At 47.4% G+C, this 14,259-nt stretch overlaps 1 protein-coding gene across 1 annotated transcript in view; it reads left to right on the top strand.

The window, feature by feature from the left end:
- Window positions 1–14,259, top strand: part of LOC120062393 (bifunctional heparan sulfate N-deacetylase/N-sulfotransferase 1-like) — an 85,820-nt gene that overhangs the window by 60,709 nt on the left and 10,852 nt on the right. The window contains exons 3-6 of the mRNA XM_039012339.1: window positions 105–1,198; window positions 10,836–11,318; window positions 13,429–13,516; window positions 13,809–13,963. Coding sequence (XP_038868267.1) covers window positions 647–1,198; window positions 10,836–11,318; window positions 13,429–13,516; window positions 13,809–13,963 — 1,278 coding nt within the window. The 5' untranslated portion in view covers window positions 105–646. The remainder of the gene's footprint in view (window positions 1–104; window positions 1,199–10,835; window positions 11,319–13,428; window positions 13,517–13,808; window positions 13,964–14,259) is intronic.

The raw sequence follows: 14,259 nt of genomic DNA, 5'->3' as shown, positions 1-14,259 counted from the left end.
ACGTAAACAAACAACAAATATGGCATGAGTGTGAGTTATGAAAAGGGAATGTTCTTTGCCCTCTTGTTTGATTTTTTAAATATTTCTTTCTTGTTTCATTCTAGGTCATAACCACAAACCATCCAGGAGAATGTTGCTATTGGGATGACCTTTGTGACCTCACCATTGCCCGCCCCCGTAAAGATCAACCACCAATCAGGAACCCTGAGGGATGTGGTTGGCTGGTTCCAGTGATGGACAGGTGACCAGCCAGCCATCTAGCTGCCCTCTCCTGCTCTGATTCCCCCTCTTCTTCCCCCCTCCCTCTCTGGCGTGCAGTGCCCCCCCCCCCCCCCCCCAGGACGGAGACCCCCCACATCTCTGCCATGGTGACATAATCAGCAACACAGCATGTGGGAGAACCAATATGGTGAAACCATCTCATTTCTATCCCCAGTAGCTGCTCAAGCTGCTGCTGCTGCTGTTACTTCTATAGCCTGTGGATTACTAACCAGAAGACTGGAAAAAACAACACTGACTTTGGACAGATTTATTTCTGCTAAGCCTACCCTAGGCTAGCCTACACTATCCTGTCCTACCCTACCCTACCCTACCAACAAGCCCGTTTCGGTCAGTAGTTCAGTCAGGTCAGGTGTTGTGCGTGACGATGCTGGGATGTGTGTCCCGCCTGCGTCGGCTGGTCCGTCTTGTCCGCCACCTCCCTCTCCAGACCTCCCTGCTCCTCCTCTTCCTCTTCTGCACCGTCAGCGTCTTCGTCTCCGCGTACTTCCTGTACGGCGCGAAACAGGAGCTCGAGCACTCAGGAGGGGGCGTGGCTGGTGGCGAGGTGGCGTCGGCCGTCTACGATGACCTCCGGGTGAGCCCGTCGCGCCTGCTCCCAGTGCGGGCGGTGTCTGGGGGACCCGGGGGCGAAGGAGGGGTGAGGACAGACCCTGTGGTGCTGGTGTTTGTAGAGAGCCAGTACTCTCAGCTGGGCCAGGATATCGTGGCCATCCTGGAGTCGGGACGTTTCCGGTACCGGACGGAGATCTCTCCCGGTAAAGGGGACATGCCCACGTTAACTGATAAGGAGCACGGACGCTTCACGCTGGTCATCTATGAGAACATCCTGAAGTACGTCAACCTGGACGCCTGGAACAGAGAGCTGCTGGACAAGTACTGTGTGGAATACGGAGTGGGCATTATCGGCTTCTTTAAGGTTAGTACTGTGTGTAATACGGAGTGGGCATCATCGGCTTCTTTAAGGTTAGTACTGTGTGTAATACGGAGTGGGCATCATCGGCTTCTTTAAGGTTAGTACTGTGTGTAATACGGAGTGGGCATAATCGGCTTCTTTAAGGTTAGTACTGTGTGTAATACGGAGTGGGCATCATCGGCTTCTTTAAGGTCAGAATCCTTAGTTGCTACATACATTTTTGGCCTTTTAGCTCTAGCCTATATTGTTATCAGATGATAACTCCACCGATAACTAATATTCAATAAATAGGATGAAAAAGGTCAATCTCATGATCTGAACACGTTCTCATGCTGATCTGAACACGTTCTCATGCTGATCCGAACACGTTCTCATGCTGATCTGAACACGTTCTCATGCTGGTCCCAACACGTTCTCATGCTGGTCCCAACACATTCTCATGCTGGTCCCAACACAATCTCATGCTGGTCCGAACACATTCTCATGCTGGTCCCAACACGTTCTCATGCTGGTCCCAACACAATCTCATGCTGGTCCGAACACGTTCTCATGCTGGTCCCAACACGTTCTCATGCTGATCCCAACACGTTCTCATGCTGATCCCAACACGTTCTCATGCTGATCCCAACACGTTCTCATGCTGATCCCAACACGTTCTCATGCTGATCCCAACACAATCTCATGCTGATCCCAACACAACCTCATGCTGATCCCAACACAACCTCATGCTGATCCCAACACAACCTCATGCTGATCCCAACACAACCTCATGCTGATCCCAACACAACCTCATGCTGATCCCAACACAACCTCATGCTGATCCCAACACAACCTCATGCTGATCCCAACACAACCTCATGCTGATCCCAACACAACCTCATGCTGATCCCAACACAACCTCATGCTGATCCCAACACAACCTCATGCTGATCCCAACACAACATCATGCTGATCCCAACACAACATCATGCTGATCCCAACACAACCTCATGCTGATCCCAACACAATCTCATGCTGATCCCAACACAATCTCATGCTGATCCCAACACAATCTCATGCTGATCCCAACACAACCTCATGCTGATCCCAACACAATCTCATGCTGATCCCAACACAATCTCATGCTGATCCCAACACAATCTCATGATTTCATTCATTTCACAATATAAGAAATCAACATTTTAGATATTTATTGGACAATTGACATTTTGGATGGAAATTGATGAGAACTGTGTGGAAAAAATAAGTATTTTTCATTTCCCTAAAACATATCGGCAGATACTGTATATTGGTATCGGTGTGTGTTGTCCCCCCCAAAATCGGTATCAGACAAAAAAAAACATCAGTTATAAATGAATGCTATATATCCACTAATTGGTGAAGAGTATAACTTGTATATGAATGATATACAGTTGAAGTCAAAAGTTTACATACACCTTAGCCAAATACATTTAAACTCAGTTTTTCACAATTCCTGACATTTAATCCTAGTAAAAATTCTCTGTCTTAGGTCAGTTAGGATCACCACTTTATTTTAAGAATGTGAAATGTCAGAGTAATAGTAGAGGGAATGATTTATTTCAGCTTTTATTTCTTTCATCACATTCCCAGTGGGTCAGACGAGTACATACACAGGTCAGGGCTTTGTGATGGCCACTCCAATACCTTGACTTTGTTGTCCTTAAGCCATTTTGACACAACTTTGGAAGTATGCTTGGGGTCATTGTTCATTTGGAAGACCCATTTGTGACCGAGCTTTAACTTCCTGACTGATGTCTTAAGATGTTGCATCCTTATGATGCCATCTATTTTGTGAAGTGCACCAGTCCCTCCTGCAGCAAAGCACCCCCACATCACGATGCTGCCACCCCCGTGCTTCACGGTTGGGATGGTGTTATTCGGCTTGCAAGCCTCCCCCTTTTTCCTCCAAACATAACGATGGTCATTATGGCCAAACAGTTCTATTTTTGTTTCATCAGACCAGAGGACATTTCTCCAAAAAGTACAATCTTTGTCCCCATATGCAGTTGCAAACCATAGTCTGGCTTTTTTATGTCGGTTTTGGAGCAGTGGCTTCTTCCTTGCTAAATGGCCTTTCAGGTTATATCGATATAGGACTCGTTATACTGTGGATATAGATAATTGTGTACCTGTTTCCTCCAGCATCTTCACAAGGTCCTTTGCTGTTGTTTTGGGATTGATTTGCACTTCGCACATCACGCCCTGACCTTAGTTATCTTTGTTTTCTTTATATTTTGGTTCGGTCAGGGTGTGACAAGGGTGGTTTGTTTAGTTTTTGTATTGTCTAGTTTTTTTTTGTATGTCTAGGGGTTTTGGTTAGTCTAGGCATATTATAGGTCTATGGTGGCCTGAATTGGTTCCCAATCAGAGACAGCTGTTTATCATTGTCTCTGATTGGGGATCCTATTTAGGTTGCCATTTTCCATTTAGGTTTGGTGGGTTATTGTCTATGTGTGCATGTTAGCTTCACGTTCGTTTTGTTTCTTTGTTAGTTTGTTTTTGTGTTTCATTCGTTAATTTAAAAAGAATGTATACATATCACGCTGTGCCTTGGTCTCATCGTTACGACGAACGTGACATCTCTAGGAGACAGAAGGCGTCTCCTTCCTGAGCGGCTGAGCGGTGTATTGTTTGTACAGATGAACGTGGTACCTTCAGGCATTTGGAAATTTCTCCCAAGGATGAACCAAACTTGTGGAGGTCTACAATGTTTTTTCTGGGTCTTGGCTGATTTCTTTTGATTTTCCCATGATGTCAAGCAAAGAGGCACTGAGTCAAAGGTAGGCCTTGAAATACATCCACAGGTACACCTCCAATTGACTCAAATTATGTCAATTAGCCTATCTGAAGCTTCTAAAGCCATGATGTCATTTTCTGGAATTTTCCATGCTGTTTAACGGCACAGTCAACTTAGTGTATGTAAACTTCTGACCCACTGGAATTGTGATACAGTGAATGATAAGTGAAATAATCTGTCTGTAAACAATTGTTGGAAAAATTCCTTGTGTCATGCACAAAGTAGATGTCCTAACCGACTTGCTAAAACTATTGTTTGTTAACAAGAACTTTTTGCAGTGGTTGAAAAACAAGTTTTAATGACTCCAACCTAAGTGTATGTAAACTTCCGACTTCAACAGTATACCCACTGATTGTTGAAGAGTATAACTTATAAATGAATGATATATACACTACCAGTCAAAAGTTTTAGAACACCTACTCATTCAAGGGTTTTCTTTATTTTTACTATTTTCTACCTTGTATAATAATAGTAAAGACATCATAACTATGAAATAACACATATGGAATCATGTAGTAACCAAAAAAGTGCTAAACAAATCAAAATATATTTGAGATTCTTCAAATAGCCACCCTTTGCCTTGATGACAGATTTACACACTCTTGGCATTCTCTCAACCAGCTTCATGAGGTAGTCACCTGGAATACATTTCAATTATCAGTTGTGCCTTGTTAAAAGTTAATTTGTGGAATTTCTTTCCTTCTTAATGTATTTGAGCCAATCAGTTGTGTTGTGACAAGGTGGGGGGGTTATACAGAAGATAGCCGTATTTTGTAAAAGTCCTTATTATGAAATGAACAGCTCAAATAAGCAAACAGAAACGACAGTCCATCATTACTTTAAGACATGAAGGTCAGGCAATACGGAACATTTCAAAAACTTTGTAAGTTTCTTCAAGTGCAGTCGCAAAAACCGTCAAGCGCTATGATTATACTGGCTCTCATGAGGACCGCCACAGAAATGGAAGACCCAGAGTTACCTCTGCTGCAGAGGATAAGTTCATTAGAGTTCAAGTAACAGACACATCTCAACATCAACTGTTCAGAGACTGTGAATCAGGCCTTCGTGGTCGAATTGCTGCAAAGAAACCACTACCAAAGGACACCAATAACAAGAAGAGACTTGCTTGGGCCAACAAACACCAGCAATGGACATTAGACAGGTGGAAATTTGTCCTTTGGTCTGGAGTCCAAATTGGAACTTTTTGGTTCAAACCGCCGTGTCTTTATGAGACGTGGTGTGGGTGAATGGATGATCTCCATATGTGTATTTCCCACCGTAAAGCATTAATGAGGGGGTGTTATGATGAGGAGGTGCTTTGCTGGTGACACTGTCTGTGATTTTAAATTCAAGGCACACTTAACCAGCGTGGCTACCACAGCATTCTGCAACGATACACCATCCCATCTGGTTTGGGCTTAGTGGGACTATCATTTGTTTTTCAACAGGACAATGACCCAACACACCACCAGGCTGTGTAAGGGCTATTTTACCAACAAGGAGTGTGATGGAGTGCTGCTTCAGATGACCTGGCCTCCACAATCCCCCGACCTCAACCAAATTGAGATGGTTTGAGATGAGTCGGACCGCAGAGTGAAGGAAAAGCAGCCAGCTCAGTATATGTGTTCACTATTATTCTACAATTAAGAAAATAAAGAAAAACCTTTGAATGAGTAGGTGTTGTAAATCTTTTGACCGGTAGTGTAGCTTATAAATTAATGACATATACCCATTGAGTCTTGAAGAATATAACTTCTAAATGCCTCGTGAGGTTAGATCGACTGTTGTACCCCATCAGAACCCAAAATATAAGCTTGTTTACAAAATAAGTGTAAACCTGGTTAAAACTTTAATTTTAATGATGTGGATGGTTCTTGCATCCATATCTCTTCTGGCCCATCCCACAGTTTTTTTTTGTTGCCAAAACAGAGGTGGCGTGTGTAACGGGTGTCCTCCTCCTCTTCGGAAGAAGAGGAGGAGTAGGGATTGGACCAAAACGCAGCGTGATGATTTGACATAACGAAGTTTATTAAAGTAAAGACGAAAACCGAAACACTTCAACAAATTACAAAATAACAAAACGACGTAGACAGACCTGAACATGGAACTTACATAAACATAGAAACACAAAACATAGAATGCTCACCCCAACTCACGCCCTGACCAACTAAACACATACAAAAATAACAGAAAACAGGTCAGGAACGTGACAGAACCCCCCCCTCAAGGTGCGAACTCCGGACGCACCACCAAAAGTCTAGGGGAGGGTCTGGGTGGGCATCTGTCCACGGTGGCGGCTCAGGCTCTGGGCGTGGTCCCCATCCCACCATAATAAATCCCTGCTTTTTTATCCCCCTCTCAATGACCACCCTCCAAATAACCCCACCTAAATTAAGGGGCATCACCGGGATAAGGAGCAGCACCGGGATAAGGGGCAGCTCCGGACTGAGGGACGGCAGCTCCGGACTGAGGGACGGCAGCTCCGGACTGAGGGACGGCAGCTCCGGACTGAGGGACGGCAGCACCGGACTGAGGGACGGCAGCACCGGACTGAGGGACGGCAGCACCGGACTGAGGGACGGCAGCACCGGACTGGATGGCGGATCCTGGCTGGCTGGCTCTGGCGGATCCTGGCTGGCTGGCTCTGGCGGATCCTGGCTGGATGACGGCTCTGGCGGATCCTGGCTGGATGACGGCTCTGGCGGATCCTGGCTGGATGACGGCTCTGGCGGATCCTGGCTGGATGACGGCTCTGGCGGATCCTGGCTGGATGACGGCTCTGGCTGGTCATGGCTGGATGACGGCTCTGGCTGGTCATGGCTGGATGACGGCTCTGGCTGGTCATGGCTGGATGACGGCTCTGGCTGGTCATGGCTGGATGACGGCTCTGGCTGGTCATGGCTGGGTGACGGCTCTGGCTGGTCATGGCTCGCTGACGGCTCTGGCTGGTCATGGCTCGCTGACGGCTCTGGCTGGTCATGGCTCGCTGACGGCTCTGGCTGGTCATGTCTGGCGGAAGGCTCTGGCTGATCCTGTCTGGCGGAAGGCTTTGGCTGATCCTGTCTGGCGGAAGGCTCTGGCGGCTCCTGTCTGGCGGAAGGCTCTGGCGGCTCCTGTCTGGCGGACGGCTCTAGCGGCTCCTGTCTGGCGGACGGCTCTGAAGGCTCATGGCAGATGGGCGGCTTTGCAGGCTCATGGCAGACGGGCGGCTTTGAAGGCTCAGTACCGACGGGCAGTTCATGCGGCGCTTGGCAGACGGACAGTTCAGATGGCGTTGGGCAGACGGGCAGTTCAGGCGCCGTTGGGCAGACGGGCAGTTCAGGCGCCGCTGGGCAGACGGCAGACTCTGGCCGGCTGAGACGCACTGTAGGCCTGGTGCGTGGTGCCGGAACTGGAAGTACCGGGCTAAAGACACGCACCTTCAGGCTAGTGCGGGGAACAACAACAGGGCACACTGGACTCTCAAGGCGTACTATAGGCCTGGTGCGTGGTACCGGCACTGGTGGTACCGGGCTGAGGGCACGCACATCAGGGCGAGTACGGGGAGAAGGAACAGTGCGTACAGGGCTCTGGAGATACACAGGAGGCTTGGTGCGTGGTGTAGGCACAGGTGGTACTGGGCTGGAGCGGGGAGGTGGCGCCGGAAATACCGGACCGTGCAGGCGTACTGGCTCCCTTGAGCACCGAGCCTGCCCAACCTTACCTGGTTGAATGCTCCCCGTCGCCCGACCAGTGCGGGGAGGTGGAATAACCCGCACCGGGCTATGTAGGCGAACCGGGGACACCATGCGTAAGGCTGGTGCCATGTAAGCCGGACCAAGGAGACGCACTGGTGGCCAGATGTGTAGAGCCGGCTTCATGGCACTTGGCTCAATGCTCAATCTGGCCCGGCCGATACGAGGAGCTGGTATGTACCGCACCGGGCTGTGCACACGTACAGGAGACACCATGCGCTCTACTGCGTAACACGGTGTCTGCCCGTACTCTCGCTCTCCACGGTAAGTACAGGGAGTGGGCGCAGGTTTCCTACCTGACTTCGCCACTCTCCCTTTTAGACCCCCCCCCCCAAGAAATTTTTGGGGTTTACTCACAGGCTTCCTTGCTAGTCGCGTACCCTCATAACTCCGGTTCCTCTCTCCGGTTGCCTCTGCTCTCCTAATCGCCTCCAGCTGTTCCCATGGGAGGCGATCTCTTCCAGCCAGGATCTCCTCCCATGTGTAGCAACCCTTGCCGTCCAAAACCTCCTCCCATGTCCACGAGTCCTGGTTTCTTTGCCGCTGTTGCTGGTTCCTCTCACGCTGCTTGATTCTTGGTAGGTGGGTGATTCTGTAACGGGTGTCCTCCTCCTCTTCGGAAGAAGAGGAGGAGTAGGGATTGGACCAAAACGCAGCGTGATGATTTGACATAACGAAGTTTATTAAAGTAAAGACGAAAACCGAAATACTTCAACAAATTACAAAATAACAAAACGACGTAGACAGACCTGAACATGGAACTTACATAAATACACGAAGAACTCACGAACAGGAACAGACTACATCAAACGAACGAACAAACCGAAACAGTCCCGTGTGGTGCAACATACACAGACACGGAAGACAATCACCCACAAACAAACAGTGTGAACAGCCTACCTTTATATGGTTCTCAATCAGAGGAAACGTCAAACACCTGTCCCTGATTGAGAACCATATAAGGCTAATTACACCTGACCTAAACATAGAAACACAAAACATAGAATGCCCACCCCAACTCACGCCCTGACCAACTAAACACATACAAAAATAACAGAAAACAGGTCAGGAACGTGACAGCGTGATGCTTTGTTATTGTTTCATTTAATGGTTCTAGCTTTAAGGTTAGTACTATGTCTTCCAGGTCAGAAACACCCTACTGAGTTTCTCTCTATCTCCACCTCTACATCTGTCTGTCAGTCCATCTCTCTTCATTCCTCTTTCCTCCCTAAGGGAATAGATATCACTGACATCCTCAGGGTGAGAAAGACTTGTCTTTCTCTCTCTCTCTCTCTCTCTCTTTCTCTCTCTCTCGCTGTGTCTCATGCTCTCTCTCTCTCGCTTGTTCTTCCTCTTCCTCGCTGTGTCTCATGCTCTCTCTCTCGCTGTGTCTCATGCTCTCTCTCTCGCTGTGTCTCATGCTCTCTCTCTCGCTGTGTCTCATGCTCTCTCTCTCGCTGTGTCTCATGCTCTCTCTCTCGCTGTGTCTCATGCTCTCTCTCTCGCTGTGTCTCATGCTCTCTCTCTCGCTGTGTCTCATGCTCTCTCTCTCGCTGTGTCTCATGCTCTCTTCCTCGCTGTGTCTCATGCTCTCTTCCTCGCTGTGTCTCATGCTCTCTCTCTCTCTCTCTCTCGCTGTGTCTCATGCTCTCTCTCTCTCGCTGTGTCTCATGCTCTCTCTCTCTCGCTGTGTCTCATGCGCTCTCTCTCGCTGTGTCTCATGCGCTCTCTCTTGCTGTGTCTCATGCTCTCTCTCGCTTTTTCTTCTTCTTCCTCTCTGTCTCTCTTTCTCTTGCGTGCTGCGTCTCTCTCTCTCTCTCCCCTTCTTCCTCTCTCTCTTGCTCTCTCTTCTCTCTGTCTCTCTCACTGAGAGATTCAATTCAATTTGCTTTATTGGCATGCCGTAACAATGTACATATTGCCAAAGCTTATTTTGGATATTTACAATATGAAAATAATAAGAATCAAAATTGTCAACGGGACAACAGTAACAACTCGATACCATCTACTGCATCTTGCCTATGCCGTTCTGTACCATCACTCATTCATATATCTTTATGTACATATTCTTTATTCCTTTACACTTGTGTGTATAAGGTAGTAGTTGTGGAATTGTTAGGTTAGATTACTCGTTGGTTATTACTGCATTGTCGGACCTAGAACCACAAGCATTTTGCTACACTCGCATTAACATCTGCTAACCATGTGTATGTGACAAATAAAATTTGATTTGATTTGAACAATAACAAAGGGTCAAAATAACCATACATTGAATAATAACAATAAGCATACAGTAGAGGACATGTGCAGGTTGATTGGTCTGTCAGACACTGTCCCTCATCTTATGGCAGGCTCTCTCTGTCTCATGTGCTCTCACTCTCGCTCTCTGTCTCTCTCATTCTCGCTCGCTCGCTCTCTCTTCCTTTCTCTCTCTTCCTTTTTCTCTCTCTCTCTCTCTCTCGCTCTCACTGTCTCTCTCTCTTCCTCTTTCTCACTATGTCTCTCTCTTCCTCTATTTTAGTAATCCCAGTAGAGCCTGGTAACCAAAGGAAAGTTTGCAGGTCTTGTGAAAGAGCAGAGGTAGAGGGAGGAGTGGTAGGTGGGTAAGCATGAATACCTGGTCAATCTAGTGGGGTTTGGGATCAGTCTATCAGGGAGAGAAAGTGACATGGGGAGAGAATTAATCCCAATGACATCATCAATGTTGAACAGGAATATGTCTCATACTTCTGCATTGGGGGAAAGTTGCTTTAATATTTGTTTTGTGTGTGGGAACATCCTCAGTGTATGTGGGTGAGTGTTAACGTAATAACATTGTTTTCGTAGACGCCCACACAGCAGAGAGAGAGAGAGGGAGAGCATCCATAGGATGTAATGAATTGAATTACCACCCTTCAGCTCTATAGAATGTATTTCATAGTCAAGCTTATTCAATATGATGACACTTGGAAATGCATTCCACAGAGCTAGAAGGATTTTCTATTCCACATGATTGGAAGTTTTGTCCATTCAATGCAACAGATTTCTATCGACAATGATCGATGAACTCTGTTCCTTCTTGATGATGTAATTGACCTCCCTCCTGTAGGCCAATGAGAACAGCCTGCTGAGCGCCCAGCTCAAAGGCTTCCCCCTCTTCCTCCACTCCAACCTGGGCCTGAAAGACTGCACGGTCAACTCCAAGTCCCCCCTCCTCTTCATCACGCGCTCCGGCCAACCCCTCCCCGGCCCCCTCCCCGGTGATGACTGGACCGTCTTCCAGTCCAACCACTCCACCTACGAGCCCGTCCTCCTGGCCAAGACCCAGTCCGCAGAGAGTGTCCCCTCGCTGGGTACGACGGCCGCACTGCTTCCCTCCGTGGTGCAGGACCTGGGGCTCCATGATGGGATCCAGAGGGTTCTGTTTGGGAACAACCTCAACTTCTGGCTACACAAGCTGGTGTTTGTGGACGCGGTGGGCTTCCTGACGGGAAAGAGGCTCTCTCTCTCCCTGGAGCGACACCTACTGGTCGATATAGATGACATCTTTGTTGGGAAGGAGGGCACGAGGATGAAGGTGGATGATGTTAAGGTGATATATACTTTTAAAAAAGAAATGTCAATTTCCAATGTTTCCATCTCTGAGATCTTGTAATTATGCTGCATTATATGTTTGTAATTAAGCATTATTAGGCAGGTACAGTGCATTCGGAAAGTATTCAAACCCACATTTTGTTACGTTACAGCCTTATTCTAAAATGTATTACATTTATTTTTTACCTCAGCAATCTACGTACAATACCCCATAATTACAGAGAGAAAATAGGTTTTTAGAAATTTTTGCAAATGTATAAAACATTTAAAACTGATATCACAGTATTCAGACATTTGTTGAAGCATCTTTGGCAGCGATTACAGCCTCGAGTCTTCTTGGGTATGACGCTACAAGCTTAGCACACCTGTATTTGGGGAGTTTCTCCCATTCTTCTCTGCAGATCCTCTCAAGCTCTGTCAGGTTGGATGGGGAGCGTTGCTGCACAGCTATTTTCAGGTCTCTCCAGAGATGTTCGATCGGGTTCAAGTCCGGGCTCTGGCTGGGCCACTCAAGCACATTCAGAGACTTGTCCCGAAGCCACTCCTGTGTTGTCTTGGCTCTGTGCTTAGGGTCGTTGTCCTGTTGGAAGGTGAACCTTAGACCCTGTCCGAGGCCCCGAGCACTCGAACAGGTTTTCATCAAGGATCTCAGTTCTTTTCCTCAATCCTGGCTAGTTTTCCAGTCCCTGTCGCTGAAAAACATCTCCACAGCATGATGCTGGCACCACCATGCTTCACCATAGGGATGGTGCCAGGTTTCCTCCAGACGCTTAACATTCAAGCCAAAGAGTTCAATCTTGGTTTCATCAGACCAGAGAATCTTGCTTCTCCTGGTCTGAGAGTCCTTTAGGTGCCCTTTGGCAAACTCCAAGTGGGCTGTCATGTGCCTTTTACTGAGTGGCTTCCGTCTGGCCACTCTACCATAAAGGCTTGATTGGTGGAGTGCTGCAGATGATTGTCCTTCTGGAAGGTTCTTTCATTTCCACAGAGGATCTCTGGAGCTCTGTCAGAGTTACTATCGGGTTCTTGGTCACCTCCCTGACCAGGCCCTTCTCCTCCGATTGCTCAGTTTGGCCGGGCGGCCAGCTCTAGGAAGAGTCTTGGTGGTTCCAAACTTCTATAATTTAAGAACGATGGAGGCCACTATGTTCTTGGGGACCTTCAATGCTGCAGAAATGTTTTGGTGCCCTTCTCCAGATCTGTGCCTCGAGACAATCCTGTTTTGAAGCTCTATGGACAATTCCTTCGACATCATGGCTTGGTTTTTGCTGTGACCTTCACTGTCAACTGTGGGACCTTATATAGACAGGTGTGTGCCTTTCCAAATCATGTCCAATCAATTGAAGTTATCACAGGTATTGCTTTTATATATTTCTTTGCAAAATTGGCTAAAAACCTGTTTTCGCTTTGTTGTTATGGGGTATTGTGTGTAGATTGATGGATTTTTTATATATATTTTTTATATTTTTAGAACAAGGCTGTAAAGTAACAATGTGGAAGAAGGGGTCTGAATACTTTCCGAAGACACCGTAAGTGGGTTGGTGCAGCACATGAAAGGCATCTTGCCGCTCCTAGTATTATATTAAACCTATTCTCTCCCTCCACCCCCTCTCTCTCTGTATTCATCTCAGTAGGCTCCTCAGAGTTGACAGGCTTCAGCGTTCCGATAGGGCGACACACTCTCTCAAGAACCATATCCATTCATATTTCAACACTGAATAGGACTTTTTTTGGTTGTCTGTGTTGTTCTGCATCCCTCATCAGAGTTGTACCTCCTCTCATGTGCAGGGGTAGAACATTAGAATACCAGGACTATGTCAAGGCTTCCTTCATCTCTTGGCATCTGAACAGTGAGGTTATGGAAGGAATCTGACAAGGCAGGAAAGACAGAGGGAGACTAGGAGAAAGAGAGAGATGAAGCGTGGATTCATATACAGAGAATAATTAAACAAACTCAAATCAGAGGAGAGAGATCTCAAGCGGAATGGAGGAGAGAATAGAGGTCACCGGGGGTTGATGAGGATGTGAACGGGGAGAGAGTTACAGACCAACAAGATGAGCTGTGTGTGTGTGTGTTGCCTTGCTCACCCCCCTCCTCCCTGTGTCAGGCCCTGTTGGAGACCCAGAGAGAGCTGCGTGACCATGTACCCAACTTCACCTTCAACCTGGGCTATTCAGGGAAGTTCTTCCATGCAGGTAAGACAGGCGGGTGCCTGCGGTATGAAACTCACACCAGCATTAATGAACACACTTCACAGGTTCTTATGGGATTGCATTAACAAATCCAAGCAGTATACGTATTGCTTTTATAACTTGAGGACATACACCACACTCCACTGTTCATCAAACAAATGTTTTTCTCCCCTTTCCTTCTCTTCATTCTTTCGCTGCTACTCTCCTGCTCCGTCCGGTCCTCTACCTGTCCTCCCTCTGCACACCTCCCATCCTCTTACCTTTTCTCCTCTCCTCCCTCTCCTTTCGTGTCCAGGGTCAGATGAGGAGGACCTGGGGGATGACCTGCTCCTCTCCTACGTCAAGGAGTTCTGGTGGTTCCCCCACATGTGGAGCCACATGCAGCCCCACCTCTTCCACAACCAGTCAGTGCTAGCTGAACAGATGCTGCTCAACAAGAGGTTCGCTATGGTGAGTCACTGTCTGTCTGGGGGCTAGCAGTGGGATGCTAACAGTTAGCCCACATCACTGTGTTGCTCCTCATTAGAAATGCTGACGTTAGCCTAATCTCGGTTAACCCAGAACTAAAGTCTTGCATAATTGGTCAGATGTTCAATTAAGTTCTGGGTCCATACTTGTTAACTTCTCTAGGGTATGTGGGACGGTAGCGTCCCACCTCGTCAACAGCCAGTGAAACTGCAGGGCGCCAAATTCAAAACAACAGAAATCCCATAATTTAAATTCCTCAAACAAACATGTATTTTACA

Source organism: Salvelinus namaycush, chromosome 17 (assembly GCF_016432855.1).
Source record: "Salvelinus namaycush isolate Seneca chromosome 17, SaNama_1.0, whole genome shotgun sequence".
In the NCBI taxonomy this organism is placed as follows: domain Eukaryota; kingdom Metazoa; phylum Chordata; class Actinopteri; order Salmoniformes; family Salmonidae; genus Salvelinus; species Salvelinus namaycush.
The sequence above is the reverse complement of the archived record's forward strand: the minus strand, read 5'-3'. Positions and strand labels throughout refer to the sequence as shown.